General features: G+C 45.7%; 1 protein-coding gene and 1 pseudogene across 3 annotated transcripts in view; both read right to left on the reverse strand.

The window, feature by feature from the left end:
- The window catches only part of SMIM36 (small integral membrane protein 36), a 333253-nt gene extending 321212 nt beyond the window's left edge, over nt 1-12041 (reverse strand). For all 3 annotated transcript variants that reach the window (XM_085617170.1, XM_085617169.1, XM_085617171.1), the window contains exon 1: nt 11604-12041. In XM_085617170.1, coding sequence (XP_085473296.1) covers nt 11697-11981 — 285 coding nt within the window. In that variant the 5' untranslated portion in view covers nt 11982-12041 and the 3' untranslated portion in view covers nt 11604-11696. The remainder of the gene's footprint in view (nt 1-11603) is intronic.
- On the reverse strand, nt 5056-7552 carry LOC146810189 (small ribosomal subunit protein RACK1-like; annotated as a pseudogene).
- Nucleotides 12042-12998: the final 957 nt, after the last annotated feature.

Genomic DNA, 12998 nt, shown 5'->3' on the forward strand with positions numbered 1-12998 from the left:
ATTATGTTATACTAGAAACAAGCATTTACAATTTCAACTCTACAATGGCAATGCATTTTTGATTGGGAGCCACATCCAAACGCATGCATCATGACACATGCCTCCTTTCTTTCTTTCCTTTTCTTTCTTTCATTTCTCCTTCCTTCCATTTTCCTTCTCTCTTTCCTTCTTTCTTTCTATCATTCTTTCTGTCTTTCCATCTTTCTAGCCTTTTTCCTTCTTTCTTTCCTACTTTCATGCTTTCTTTCTTTCTTGCCTTTCTTTCTTTTTTCTTTCTTTCCCTTGCATTTGTTACTTCTTTCTCTCTTTCCATTATTTTTCTCGCTCTCCATCTTTCCTTCTTTCTTTCCATCTTTCCTTCTTTTTCCTTCCTTTTTTCTTTCTTTCCTACTTTCATTATGTCCTTCTATTATTTCTTCCATCCATTCTTGCTTTCCTTCTTTCTTTTTCTCTTTCTTTGTATCTTTGTTTGTTTCTCTCTTTCTTTCTTTTTTTCTTTCTTTCTCAAAGTCAAGAGGCTTGCAGCCAATGGCAGAAAGATTGGCATTTTTAGGTCTGTGTTAGCCAAGACCTTTTAATTTTACTGTAATTATATATATGGCCTAGTTATGTATAGGGGTTTTCAGCCACACTTCATCCATTTGTCTGTGGTTGTATCATTCACACATTTTTCCAACCCAGTCAAGCATGCTTCAAGGGGCAATGAGTCAGTCCACTTCTGCCATTAGCTGACTTTACTATGAGTTACAGCATGCTGCCCTTTTACAATGAGAACATCCACATCCAAAGTCGTTAGTCCAATGGAGTACTATGGAAATGTGTGGATCTTGGGACTAAAAACATATGCTTTTTGTCCCAAAAAAATTTCAGCTTGACAAATACCTGGTAGCTTCCTGAACAATGAAGTTTTCCAAAAATCGTGCTAAAATAAAACAAGAATTACCAAAAGACTGGCATACACCACCAGGACTTTTGTCTTTGCCAGTGCTTGTTTGTTTGTCAAGAGGTCATCGGTTGCTCATTGCTAGTTAGAAGAAAATATTTATTCCTTTTAAATAAGAGAAAATTGGTCACAGCCCTGCTATCTTTCCTATTTTCATGCATCATTAGCTGCTGCAGGCCATGTTTCTTTCTCTGACTTCTGGGACTTGTAGCCTTATTTCCCCCACTATAAAAGGAGTGCAAGTCGTTGAATGGAAATTAAAAACCTGGACTGGTGCAGCTAGCCATGCATGCACCTGGATAACTTTGCAGCTGAGACCCGAATAACCTTTTTAGGTCTTGCCTAATAGACAGCACATGCGCTCTCTGTTGCGAGGCGTATTTTCATCTTATAGTGGGCTTAGAGCCTGCCAATTGCTTACTATTGGCTGACTTTAGTGTCACTCTCATTTGCTTGCTCCTTATTCGTTGGTTTGTGTGGGCTTTACTTCCCATTTTTGTGTTTGTCCCCCCGTCGAGCATGGATGTATTACTTTTGTCTTCCACTGCTTGTACTTTTTTCTTTTAGGTTAAGCAAGGAGGAAATAGCAATAGCACTGACTGAGCTTCAGTAGGGTAAGGCACAAGGTCCTAATGGCCTACTGGTCGAATTGTACAAGGGTTTAACTAGAGTGGGTGTTGGGCCAATGCTAGCAATGTTCCAAGAAGCTAACTCCACAGGGTGCCTCCCGATTGATCAAAGAACAGCTACAATTGTGGTCATACCAAAGGAGGGTAAGCCCCCCACTGACTGTAGGTCGTACCGACCGATATCGTTGCTGAATGTGGAGGCACAAAGTGTTGGCCAGGGCCCTGGCTATCAGACTGCTGGGGACCCTGCCCTCACTTGTCCACCCTGATCAGTCGGGGTTCGTACCCCTAAAAGAAGTGCTCGGCTCAACCTGATGTTCCTATATGGGGTGCTACACCTCACTGGGTCGGAAAGGGAGGCGCAGACAGTGGCAATGGCATTATATGCAAGAATGCCATTCGACTCAGTGGAGTGGAATTACATGTTCCCGGTGCTGGAGAGGCTCTGCTGTGGCCCTAAATTTAGGGTGTGGGTTGGATTGCTCTACCGGGCTCCTATGGCCAGAGTCATGGTGAATTGCACGGTGTCACAGAGCTTTGAACACCGGAGGTGTATGAGACAGGGGTGCCCGTTGTCTCTAATGATGTTTGCATTGGTACTTGGACCCCTGGTGACATGGATTCGACTGGACCCATTGATCTGGGGTATAGAGGCCCCAGGGGAATGGGAGGAACGGATCTCCCATTACGCAGCTGATGCTCTCTTGTACATTGCACGCCCTCACTTTTCCATTTTCCGGGTTATGCAGGAGTTTCATATTTTTGGTGATCACTCTGGGTATACGATCAATTGGTCCATGTCCGTGGTATTCCCTCTGTCCAGGGAGGCTCCCTGCCTCTGGACTGTCTAGCCCCGGTGTGCTGGGAGGGGTTCCGGTATGTAGGGATTTATATACCGCGGGACCCACTGGAGTTCGTTAGGAAGAACATTGCGCCACAATTGGAAAGGCTTGGAGGAGATGCAACACAATGGAGATCTCTGCCACTGATACTAATAGGTAGAGCAGCCCTTTTTAAGATGATGAGCCTGCCGAGACGCTCTATATCATGCAGAATACACCTTACCGGATTCCACCGGCAGTATTTAGGTGCATTGATCAGGAGGGTTCGTAAGCGGTTAGCATCCACTAAACTACAGCGAGGGGTATACGATGGAGGACTGATGGTCCCTGATGTTGTAAAATACTATTGGGCCTCCCAACTCCTGGTCGTGAACGACTGGGTGTTTGCCGACCATCAAGAACCAGCATACAGGGTGGACAGGGAGGCCATTGGTCGGGGCGGGTATGGAAGGGCTCCTATACGGTTCAGTGGGAGATGGCTGCCGGCCATGCCATATACAAGTAGTAGTCAATGTGTGGAAGGAGGCCACCCGACTTTTAGGTTGGAAGGGGAAGCTCACCGGTCAGTCACCACTTTAGTACAGCACACTGCTATCTGAAATAGGGGGGCTGACAGGTTTCTGGAGGTGGGAGCTCATAGGTGTAGTACATCTGGAGGATATTTCGAGGAATTCGGCCCACATACCATTTGCTGACCTCTATAGGGAATTCAACCTGGCGGAGACTGAGCGATTCTGGTATTTACACCTAAGGTACGCTCTGCGATGCCATCAGATGGAGGGGGAACAATTGCCTGAGTCCTCACCGCTGCAGGACCAGATACTGACCGAGATTCTATCGCACAAAGGAGTGTCATTAATCTATAGGAAAATGATTCCCCCAATCTACTGGGCTCCCTGAGATCTGCATGGGAGGAAGACTTGGGTGGTTCTAGAAGATAATAACTGGGTGGAGGCCCTTCAGGATCCTCATGCGGTGGCTATCGGGGTGCGATTCCGGCTAGTCCAATTTAAAATACTCCACAGGGTTTATTATGCACAAGCATTCATGCACAGAATAAAGAGCGGAGTCCCAGCTGTGCAGGAGAGGGTGTTGGAGCGAAGGGTACTTTATTCATACCCTGTGGGACTGCCCCTTGATACAGAGATAATGGGCAAGGGTGACTGCGACAATGACCAGGATTGTAGCGATGGAAGTCCCGCTAGATGCAAAATGGCTACTTCTGGGAATAAAAGGGGAGCAGGATTGGTCTGGGTACACTGAAACTTGGCTGAAACTGGCAGCTGGAGTTGCTAAGCACAATATCCCGAGGGCGTGGGGGGCCACTGCTACTCTGGTAGACACTGACTGGGAGATGGACCTGTACTGGTGCCAGAGGACGGAACGTGAGGTCTACAAAGCAAGAGGGTGCCCTAAAAAACGGGAATAGGTGTTGGGGCATGGAGAACGTACAGAGGGTAAAGGGATTAGAGAACTGTAGGAGGGACAACAGGATGGGGGTGTAGGAGAGATACAACGAAAGCACGGTTGTGCTTGGCCGTAATAGCGCCGTATGTAAGATCACGCACAGTGCAGAGGAGTAGTGTGCTCTGATGGGGCCCATTGCATAAGCATTGTTACTCAAACATGTTTTTGTCATGTGATGGTCGAAGCCTGAGTTTTGGTTTATTAAAAAGATTTATAAAAAAAGAAAATTTAATTTAGAAGGAGCCTTTACTACTATCTGTAGTATGAACACTGAAAGTGGGGCAGCAGGGCTTTTCCTGGAGTCGACTCCACATGGAAAGCAACAGGAAACGAAGGAAGCAAGGGCGATCTGATCCTGGAAGCCTCTCGCCTCCTGCTATTTTTCCATGTTTACAAATGTAGCATTTGGTGAAGGGAGACCTGCTGGCGGTGCGTAAATAACAGCAGTCCCGGGTCGCCAGGTCTTTGTGGCCGCCCTCGTGCAAACTGTGTGGGCATTTTCAAAAGACTCATTATACCAAAGTTTGGAAACTCTCCGCCGAGACCACGCTCTGAAGGTGATGTTTTTAGGTTGTTGGAGCATAAATAATAATGACCCTGTGTAATTTTGTGAAGTGAGAGAGCTCAATTTTTAAACTGCCAAATACGAGAGAAGAAGCAAAAGTGCAAATATTGTAGAAACAAAACATAACTCCAACTGCCACAACTCCAATAAACAGGCACAGATTGTGCCACTGGTGTCACCCCCACACAAGTCACCTTTGTCACTCCTTTGATCTGCTGAGCTCTGTCACGCAGGGAACATACGCTGTTCCTTTGTTTCCTGTATCCGAACATGATTGCGGTATGGTTCATATTCTTTTTTTTTTGTTTAATTGCTTCCTTTTAGGTCTCGCCTGACACAGCGCATGCGCTGGTCTGACGAGACATTTTGTGAGGGCTCCAAAAAGTGCTACCGGGCCAGCCTAGAGCTACAGTGCATGTGCGCGGGCGCGCGTGCCGCGCTTGACCGCAATTAACTTTCGCGGCCGCGCGGCCGCTTTGATGTTCTCTGTGAGGCTTCAATAGATTGAAGCAGTTAAAACAAGCATTGGCATAGCCAATAGGTCTCGCTTTTGGGACCTTATAAGTGTTTAGTTATGCAACTGTTGCATGGCTAAACACTTATAAGGTCTCAAAGGTGAGACCTATTGGCTATGCCAATGCTTGTTTGTTTTTTACTGTTGCTCATCTTTTCCGACTTCACTTCATCCACACAAATCTTCTCCTCTAGGTTCAAATATTGATGGTCAGACCAGTGGCCACACACAACTAATTGTGGCTGCTTTGTGCTGTGGGACTGACTGTGTGGCCATCATGTAGGGTGTACACGAGTTCATCCCATACTCAGATCTTCCCTCCACAGGCACAGTGAGAGCTGCCAGGGCAGACACTGATGGTGATCAGGAGACCAGTGTGTCCTATGACGTTGGTCTTCCGTTTGTAGGTAGCCAAGTTCCACACCTTAACCATCTTGCGCTGGTCTCAAGATTCAATGATGGTGTTGCTACCCTTCGGTGTGTAAGAGACAGACAAACCGCTCGAACTTGCTCTCTGGTGTGCTTGCAGACTATCAGTGTGTTCCACAACTTGATGGTCGAGTCATAGGAGCCAGAAACAGCTGGACGGTTATCAGCAACACTCAGAACACCCTTTCTGTGTCCCCTGAAGGGATGGGGGATGGTACCTGCAGTAGCATCGCACAATCTCCTGGCGCCATCCTAGGACACAGTGAGTGCAACCTGGCCCTCTGAGGTAGACCATACATCGCGAACGAAGTCAGAGTGTCCCGCGTCAGTTTGCACATGATGGATCTTATATCTGGAGCTGAAAGTCGAGGTGGGGAACTGTGCGGTGGTAGTAAGGTGCCTTACTCATCCATTGTGGCTTTACAGATGCCCGAATGAGTCATCTGCAGGACATGGCGGTGGCGATTAAGAGGGTGGCCACTGTGGAGGATAGAGTGGAATGGAGCGTTGGAAGTTCACAGGCAGCTCATCCTTTCAGATGGACGGCCAAGAAATAGATAGAGGTGTGTGCTTTCATTTTCTAAAACATCAAGTAGGTCATGAAGACACTTATAACTACCTCATCAAATATAGTACAACAGCCTGTGTTCATGAAACCCATGATAGCTCAGCAAGCTCCCTCTAGGGAAGGAAAGCACTCGATTTCCAGTTATTACCCGCTGACTCAATGAAAGTAACTCACAGCTTGAGTGAGGAAAATGCAAAGACCATCAACAAGTCACAAGAATTAAAATGACAGAAAGAATGTCTAACAGGTGAAGTCAGTGGGAAAACATACAGCTTTGTTTCAAACAATCGAAAGAAAGGGAGCAAAGCTTGACAGAAAGGCAGGGAGGGAGCAGGCAGTTGTGCATGCATAGGACAAAAGAGAAGAGCCATTTGATTCCATCGAGTGCTAAAACTCAAATACTACAGAAAGATGCACACAGAAAAATAATTCCCTGTCATCAGCAGTGGAAGAATACATCTCATTCAATGAATTATGGTGACACCCAAACACTCCTTGAGCAGGACAAGCACAAGAACATGAAGAAAAGCCATCAAATCTGGAGTCGAGAACTGAGATAGAGGAGAAAGCCTGTGAATCCTGACATAGAGGCAGACCCATATAAATGTTAAAGAATTGTTAACAAGTATCTGCCATAGAAGGCTATTCCTGTCTGTAGCACTTCCGTATAGAGTTCCCTCAAGTCAACACTGTATAGATGCAACCTATTCAGTCAGAACACTGTGATACCGAAGTGCTCCTGGGTGGGACAAACATAAGATAAGGGAGTAAAGCTGTTGACTAAAGAACAAACACCTGAGATGGACCAAAAAAGACAAGAAAGGAGCTGACTCAAAGCCTACTACTATATGTATATGTACCATAGAGGAAGTAATACAACAGACACATAAATCTGTCTATAGCCACAACCTAAAAATTAGCAGACAGACCTCCAAAATCTCAAATGTTTCACTTCTCTAAAGACACATGGCTGGGTAAAAATCTGTAGAAATTCACCACATCCACTGGAATATCATTGTACCTTATTCATTTAAAGACACATCTTGCAACAGTGGAAGCATGACTAATCCAAAAGTGGAAACCTTTCATTTAGAAAGCAGCCATACACTGCAGAGATTGATTTAGATGTAGCATCAATTACATTTTTTTAAAAGAACTGCAAACATTGCCTTTTGTGGTACGGCAATGTCCCATACATGGTGTACAGTCATGTCCCTTTTCCTGAGTACCCAACTGCAAGTATCTTGTATCCTTGTTATTGGATTTGGAACTCGAATTACCCTTATCTAGGACATGTGCAAAGGCCTAGGCCTTTCCCTTGATAAGTTTCTTGGCCTGGATGTATCATGGAACTGGAGAGGTTACCAAGCACGTTCTCCAAACAGACAGAGGACTGCTGCCCTGTCGGCGGTTCACATGTGTAGTATAGTAGTAGCAGCATACCATGTTTTTGTAGTGTTCTTAGTATGACCAGATCTTTTAATATGCATCACAAGGATGGTGGCCTGCTGGCCCACTAGTGTAAAGCTCCACTGCTCAAGGTGTACCTGGATATCCAGATCATTGTGCTGATATCCTAAGGCTAGCATATTCATGTGTATTTATCTGCGTGTATTTTTGCGTGGTAAACCCTTTATACTTCTATGCCTGATCCAGAATAAGGGACGTCTGTGAGTTCAGTTTTGGTAGCCCCTGGCACTCACGTGTGCTCATGATGGTGGTGAGATTACTCCCCCAGACAGTGAAAGTGTATGCTGACATTCCTTGGACTGGTGGGAGAGGACCTTTAGAAAGGGGTCAGCACTTAGTTTCACTCCCTGATCGCTATTAGATATTGCTTTGTTGGCTAGGTGCAGACTGCTCATACCTCTTTGACCATCTCAAAGGGTGCCCTTGTCTGGAAGCAACCCTATTGCAAGGGGCATCACTCTAGGCCAGTGATTCTCAAACTTATAAGAACCATGACCCACTTTCTAGAATAACACATTTTTCTGACCCCTCTACCTTTAATGGACATGAGGAGGGGGCGATTTTGAATGTAACTAAACCATAATGTGGAAGGGCATTATTATTTACAGACAACACATTATCCATTGAAATAGCCACTAACTTTGCACAGACATACAGTTTTACTGATAAAACTTTAAAGCACACAAATGAGAATGTGTAGAAATCTGGTTTCTGTGTATATTCAACATTTGTTCATCACCGAGTATCTCGATTTTTTGATCATATTAAAATCGTGCTTCATTTTCGCTTTCCTAGCTGTAGGATGCATACAGTTCATTTAGTTATTTACATTTTTTGTGTGCTGCAAAAACAGTATCCCAAATTGTCACACAATTCATTTTAGAAACTCCTCTCACTTTACAGTCAGAAAAAGAAATGTAAACACTTATTCCAATGTAAAAAAGAATAAAACAGCCAGACATTTGACCTCTGTCTTTGAATCATGGCAAATGTGACAAGCTAAACACAGAAGTCAAAGGCATCTTTATTTATTGTTCTGACTTTTGTGACCCGCCCAAAATAAGCTCTCGGCCCACCAGTGGGTTTCGGCCCACAGTTCGGGAAAGAGTGCTCTATACAAAGGCTGAGTCTCTGAAACACCCTGAGAAGGACACAGGAAAGAAGAACTACCTCAAGTTGGTTCTGAAAATGCAGACAGAGAATACACACACCCTGTCTGATGTACCTGAGTCAGCCTAGAAACTGGTGACCCATTTGTTGTTCCAGTTCCATGTTCTCTTCAATCACTTGGGGGGCTTCACAGGGTACCCAGGGCACTACTGTGCCTGCCTGACAGCCAGCTTTCCAGAGGTGAGGAGAAAACACCTGGAGTCTGACCTGAAAGCAGAACTGTTCCTTGTTCTGAAACGCCAGGAGGGTCATTCCTTAGGAATAACAAAAGAATGAACCAACAGGTGCAGGAGTAATGGTCTACTGGTGTAGGCAAGAGCAGTGACCCCATGTGGGTCCTTCTGACAGAGACTCATGGAAGCAAGTTTTGTATGCTCTAAGCTCGGAAACGGTCATCACTGTCATACTGGAAGTTCTGCCAAGCGAATTACCCTGTCAACTGTGCTGTTGCAGTGAAGGCACTGCTCCACTATATTCCCAAGTGGCCTGCACTGCTGAAGAAAAGAATACTACCAAGTTGAAATACACACCAAGCTAGAATCTTTGCTCTTGCAGCCGTGGCACTTGCTCCACGATGTGCCCAAGTGGCCGGCACTGCTGAAGAAAAGAATACTGCCAAGTTGAAATACACACCAAGCTAGAATCTTTGCTCTTGCAGCCGTGGCACTTGCTCCACTATATTCCCAAGTGGCCTGCACTGCTGAAGAAAAGAATACTACCAAGTTGAAATACACACCAAGCTAGAATCTTTGCTCTTGCAGCCGTGGCACTTGCTCCACGATGTGCCCAAGTGGCCGGCACTGCTGAAGAAAAGAATACTACCAAGTTGAAATACACACCAAGCTAGAATTTTTGCTCTTGCAGCCGTGGCACTTGCTCCACGATGTGCCCAAGCGGTCTGTGGAGCTGTAGAAATGACCTTGGTAAGACCATGGAACGTGTCCCAAAAGTGACGGAACAGACTTGCATGATGACTGCCCGTGTGGCACTTGCCAATTGTGGGGCCACATGGACTACTCCTTGAGAAAAAAAGTGCTGCCTTGAAGCACTTGCCAGAGTGTGCCCGTGTCGCTGTGTGGCTGCTGAGGAGTGGAACTCATCTGCCGCTGTTGCAGTGCCATGAAGTGACTCAGCTGCGATCCCGGAACCTGCGCCCAGAAGTTAACTGTATTGCGTCATCGACCAGGGAGGGCCAAGCTGCTAACTCATCCTATTCACTTCAGTCTAGGAGGAGGCCCTGATGCAACATTTGAGCCCATCAAATGACTAAGTGCCCAGTAGAGGCCCTCCAATTGAGGATAGCTGCTGCAGACTCTGGACCCTGCTGCAGGCTGCATCTGTGCTGCAGAGGGGTGCGGTGGCATCACACACTGGCAGCTGGCACCTGATTGCCTGACCATGGAAAAGCCAAGATAAAGGAGCAGGAAGCAATGCGAGGCCTATGTGATCCTTGAATAAAGGTGAAACTAACAGTAAGGGACTAAGTTCTGTGATTGCCTACCAGACCTGGGGTGGGGAGGCTCCTGTGCTGAAGCCAACACAGGGGTACCTTTAGATAAGGGGAAGGTGGAAGGAGGCAGAGAAAGGCATCTTCCCCAAGGGGGCATAACCATCCACAAGCGACTCTGAGTAGCTAATACGTTTGTGTGGTATTACGTTTAACTGTGTATTAACATATTTTCTTTTTACAAAGATAAACTTTGGGTTGTACAATCAGTTGTTGTACTGTTGTGTGTCTGTTGAGTCTTGAGTCTGATGTACCGCTACACTCATCTCCCTGACACGCGTGTGACTGCTCACTATCACTATAACTGAGAGTCAAGGGGTGAAAGGATTGTATTTGGCTGGGTTTTCAGAGTCATACAAGGACGGAAATAAGAGGCAAATGACCCCAGCCCCCCATGGCTGTAGCCCAGTAGCTGCTGCTTGATTTGTGGCACCCCCAAATGGGGTCCAACATATCGTTTCATGTTTAGGTGGTAATAGTGCTGTATTAAATAGCATTTGGGTTTGGGGTTGTTGCCTGCCAATGATGGCATCAACATCATTCTTGCAGAAAATGGCTATTCTGTGTGATGCTCAGCCTCACAATGAAAAGGCTAGCATAGGATTTGTACTTGAGGTACACCCTCCAGTTCAAATTATCTAGTGTAGACAACAAACGGAGGAAAGATGTCAAATATATGCTTTAGAGCTAAACCCATGTGTTACAAGTATGTACATCACACAATACACTGCTTTGGTTTTACGATTTGGTAACAAAATTGGGCTATGTTACTTTACTACATATGGATTTGCCACAAAACCTATAGGTTTTGTGCTGCCCGACCCCAAACACCGACCTCCTTCCACGAATGAACAGGGAATCGACACAAAGTGGTTTTAGCACTGTACAAACATCAACTTTTGCTGTAAAACTTAACCATAGTCGTTTGAATCGATTGTACTATATATTTGTACTTTATTATAACTTACAAATTAAACGTTTGCAGGAGAAGCCAACTTGGCAGTAGAGCGTAGAGGTCACCTTTTTTTGTGAAATGTGTGCTGTGTTTAAAAGCAGTTCTGGATTCATGTATTACGCTGTGTTTTACTGGGTATCTCAAGGTATATCTGGGGGCCTTAAATACGATACCTGTAAATCAGCGTGCTTATAAGTACCACATAACATTCCAAGTACGCCAGGTATACTCTCAGCCGCATCATTCTCTGCAGCAGAACGTGATTAATTAGGCAGCGGCAGGCATGTGTCATTGTACAGCCACATGCATTGCCATTTGTGAATATCACACGGACTTGCAGGTGTGCCAAAGTCTGTAACACTGTTGACCTCAGAGTGATTCAAGACGTGATTGATACATTTTCAGAACTTCTTTGCCGATTATTACTAGGGCATTACCCCATGGGTTCAGTTCCTATAACTAATCTATTAGTATTGACAATGTAAAGCCATCACATGTCCACCCACCCTAGAGATGCTAATGAAAAACAATCATTGGTACTTACTCGGGTGCTCGAGGCTTCTTAAAGCGGGAATGAACCCGTGCAAAAAGCCGGCCTGCACACGGTGTGTGGCCCTCCGCGGCGGAGGCATTCCCCTCACACCATAGTGCTCCGCTTGTCCATCAGCTCGGACGGGTCAGTGTAGGCTGGCACCAGTCCCTTCCCCCAGTGGTTGCAGGCCGAGCCCTGCTGCATCACCACCAGTCGGATGGGCGACCTGCTGGCCGGTGGGGTTTCCGGGGCGTACTCCTTGCTGGGGTCTCGCCCTCTGCAGTCGTAGAGCACGCAGGAAATCAGGAAGAGCAGCAGCAGGATGACGTAACTAGCGACCAGAATGATGAGGTTTAAGGTGACAGGGTCGATCTCCAGGTAAAACTCCATTTGATCCCATGCTATTGAAGTGAAGCACAGCCTGAAGCGCCTCGAACACCCGGGGAGGCAGCGAGCAGCGCGGCACTGCTCGGGTGAGATGGATTGGCTTTGCGGTAAAAATACTACTAATCCTCCCCACCCCTGAAGCACTGCATTTCTCTGAACTGGTTGATTAAAGCTGCTCAGTTTAATAACTTAAGCTCCTTCTTTTAATACCACGATGCTGGCAGAGGCCCTCTCTGCATCTGAACAGCGAGTTAGTGAATGTATTCAGGGTCTAGGGGAATTTAGGGCTTTTTAGGAACTTGCAGTGTTTATAAATCCATCCGACAGGAATAATAATTCTTCTCCTCAATTAAAAACAAAACGTTTGATCCCAGCATGTTATGGTCAGGGCCACTGGAATTATGCAGCAGGGGAGCATCAAATTATATGGCAACGCTGACTAAATTATGAGGTAAGAAAAGGCAAATAATTCTGCATAATGCAGCACATTTTTGATAGCATTACTTTATTAGTTTGTCATTTTTCACACATGGTAATACGGCAAGGGCAAAGATTTCACCTCATTAGCATCAGTTTAGCAGCCAAATCCATGAATAAGCAACTGAAAGATGACCGGTTAACCTTTACGATGCATCTTCCAATGCGTGCAAACACATATCCCACATTTTTAATAACTTCTGAAACGTTGGCGCTAGAAACAATTTGTTTAAAAAATATGCAGGTTATGCAGCAGATGATGGACTATGTGGCAAATTCCTTACTTAATGAAATGAGCGGTAGCAGCAGAATTGCCAAATTCCAGTGGCCCTTGCTATAGTGTACATTAGGCACTAGTTCACCCTACTTTTTTTTGTAATTTGAAGGTGCCTTTGTTCAAAAAGTTGTCGAAATTCAGGCCCGGCTCCAGGAATTTTTAGTTGGGTGGGCCAAGGGTGCATTTGGGTGGGCCACTGCGGGACCAATTTGTCGCTTCTTGTGGTAGCCTACAAGCCCTAGATTACATTATATTTACTTGCAGTC

Source organism: Triturus cristatus, chromosome 7 (assembly GCF_964204655.1).
Source record: "Triturus cristatus chromosome 7, aTriCri1.1, whole genome shotgun sequence".
NCBI lineage: Eukaryota > Metazoa > Chordata > Amphibia > Caudata > Salamandridae > Triturus > Triturus cristatus.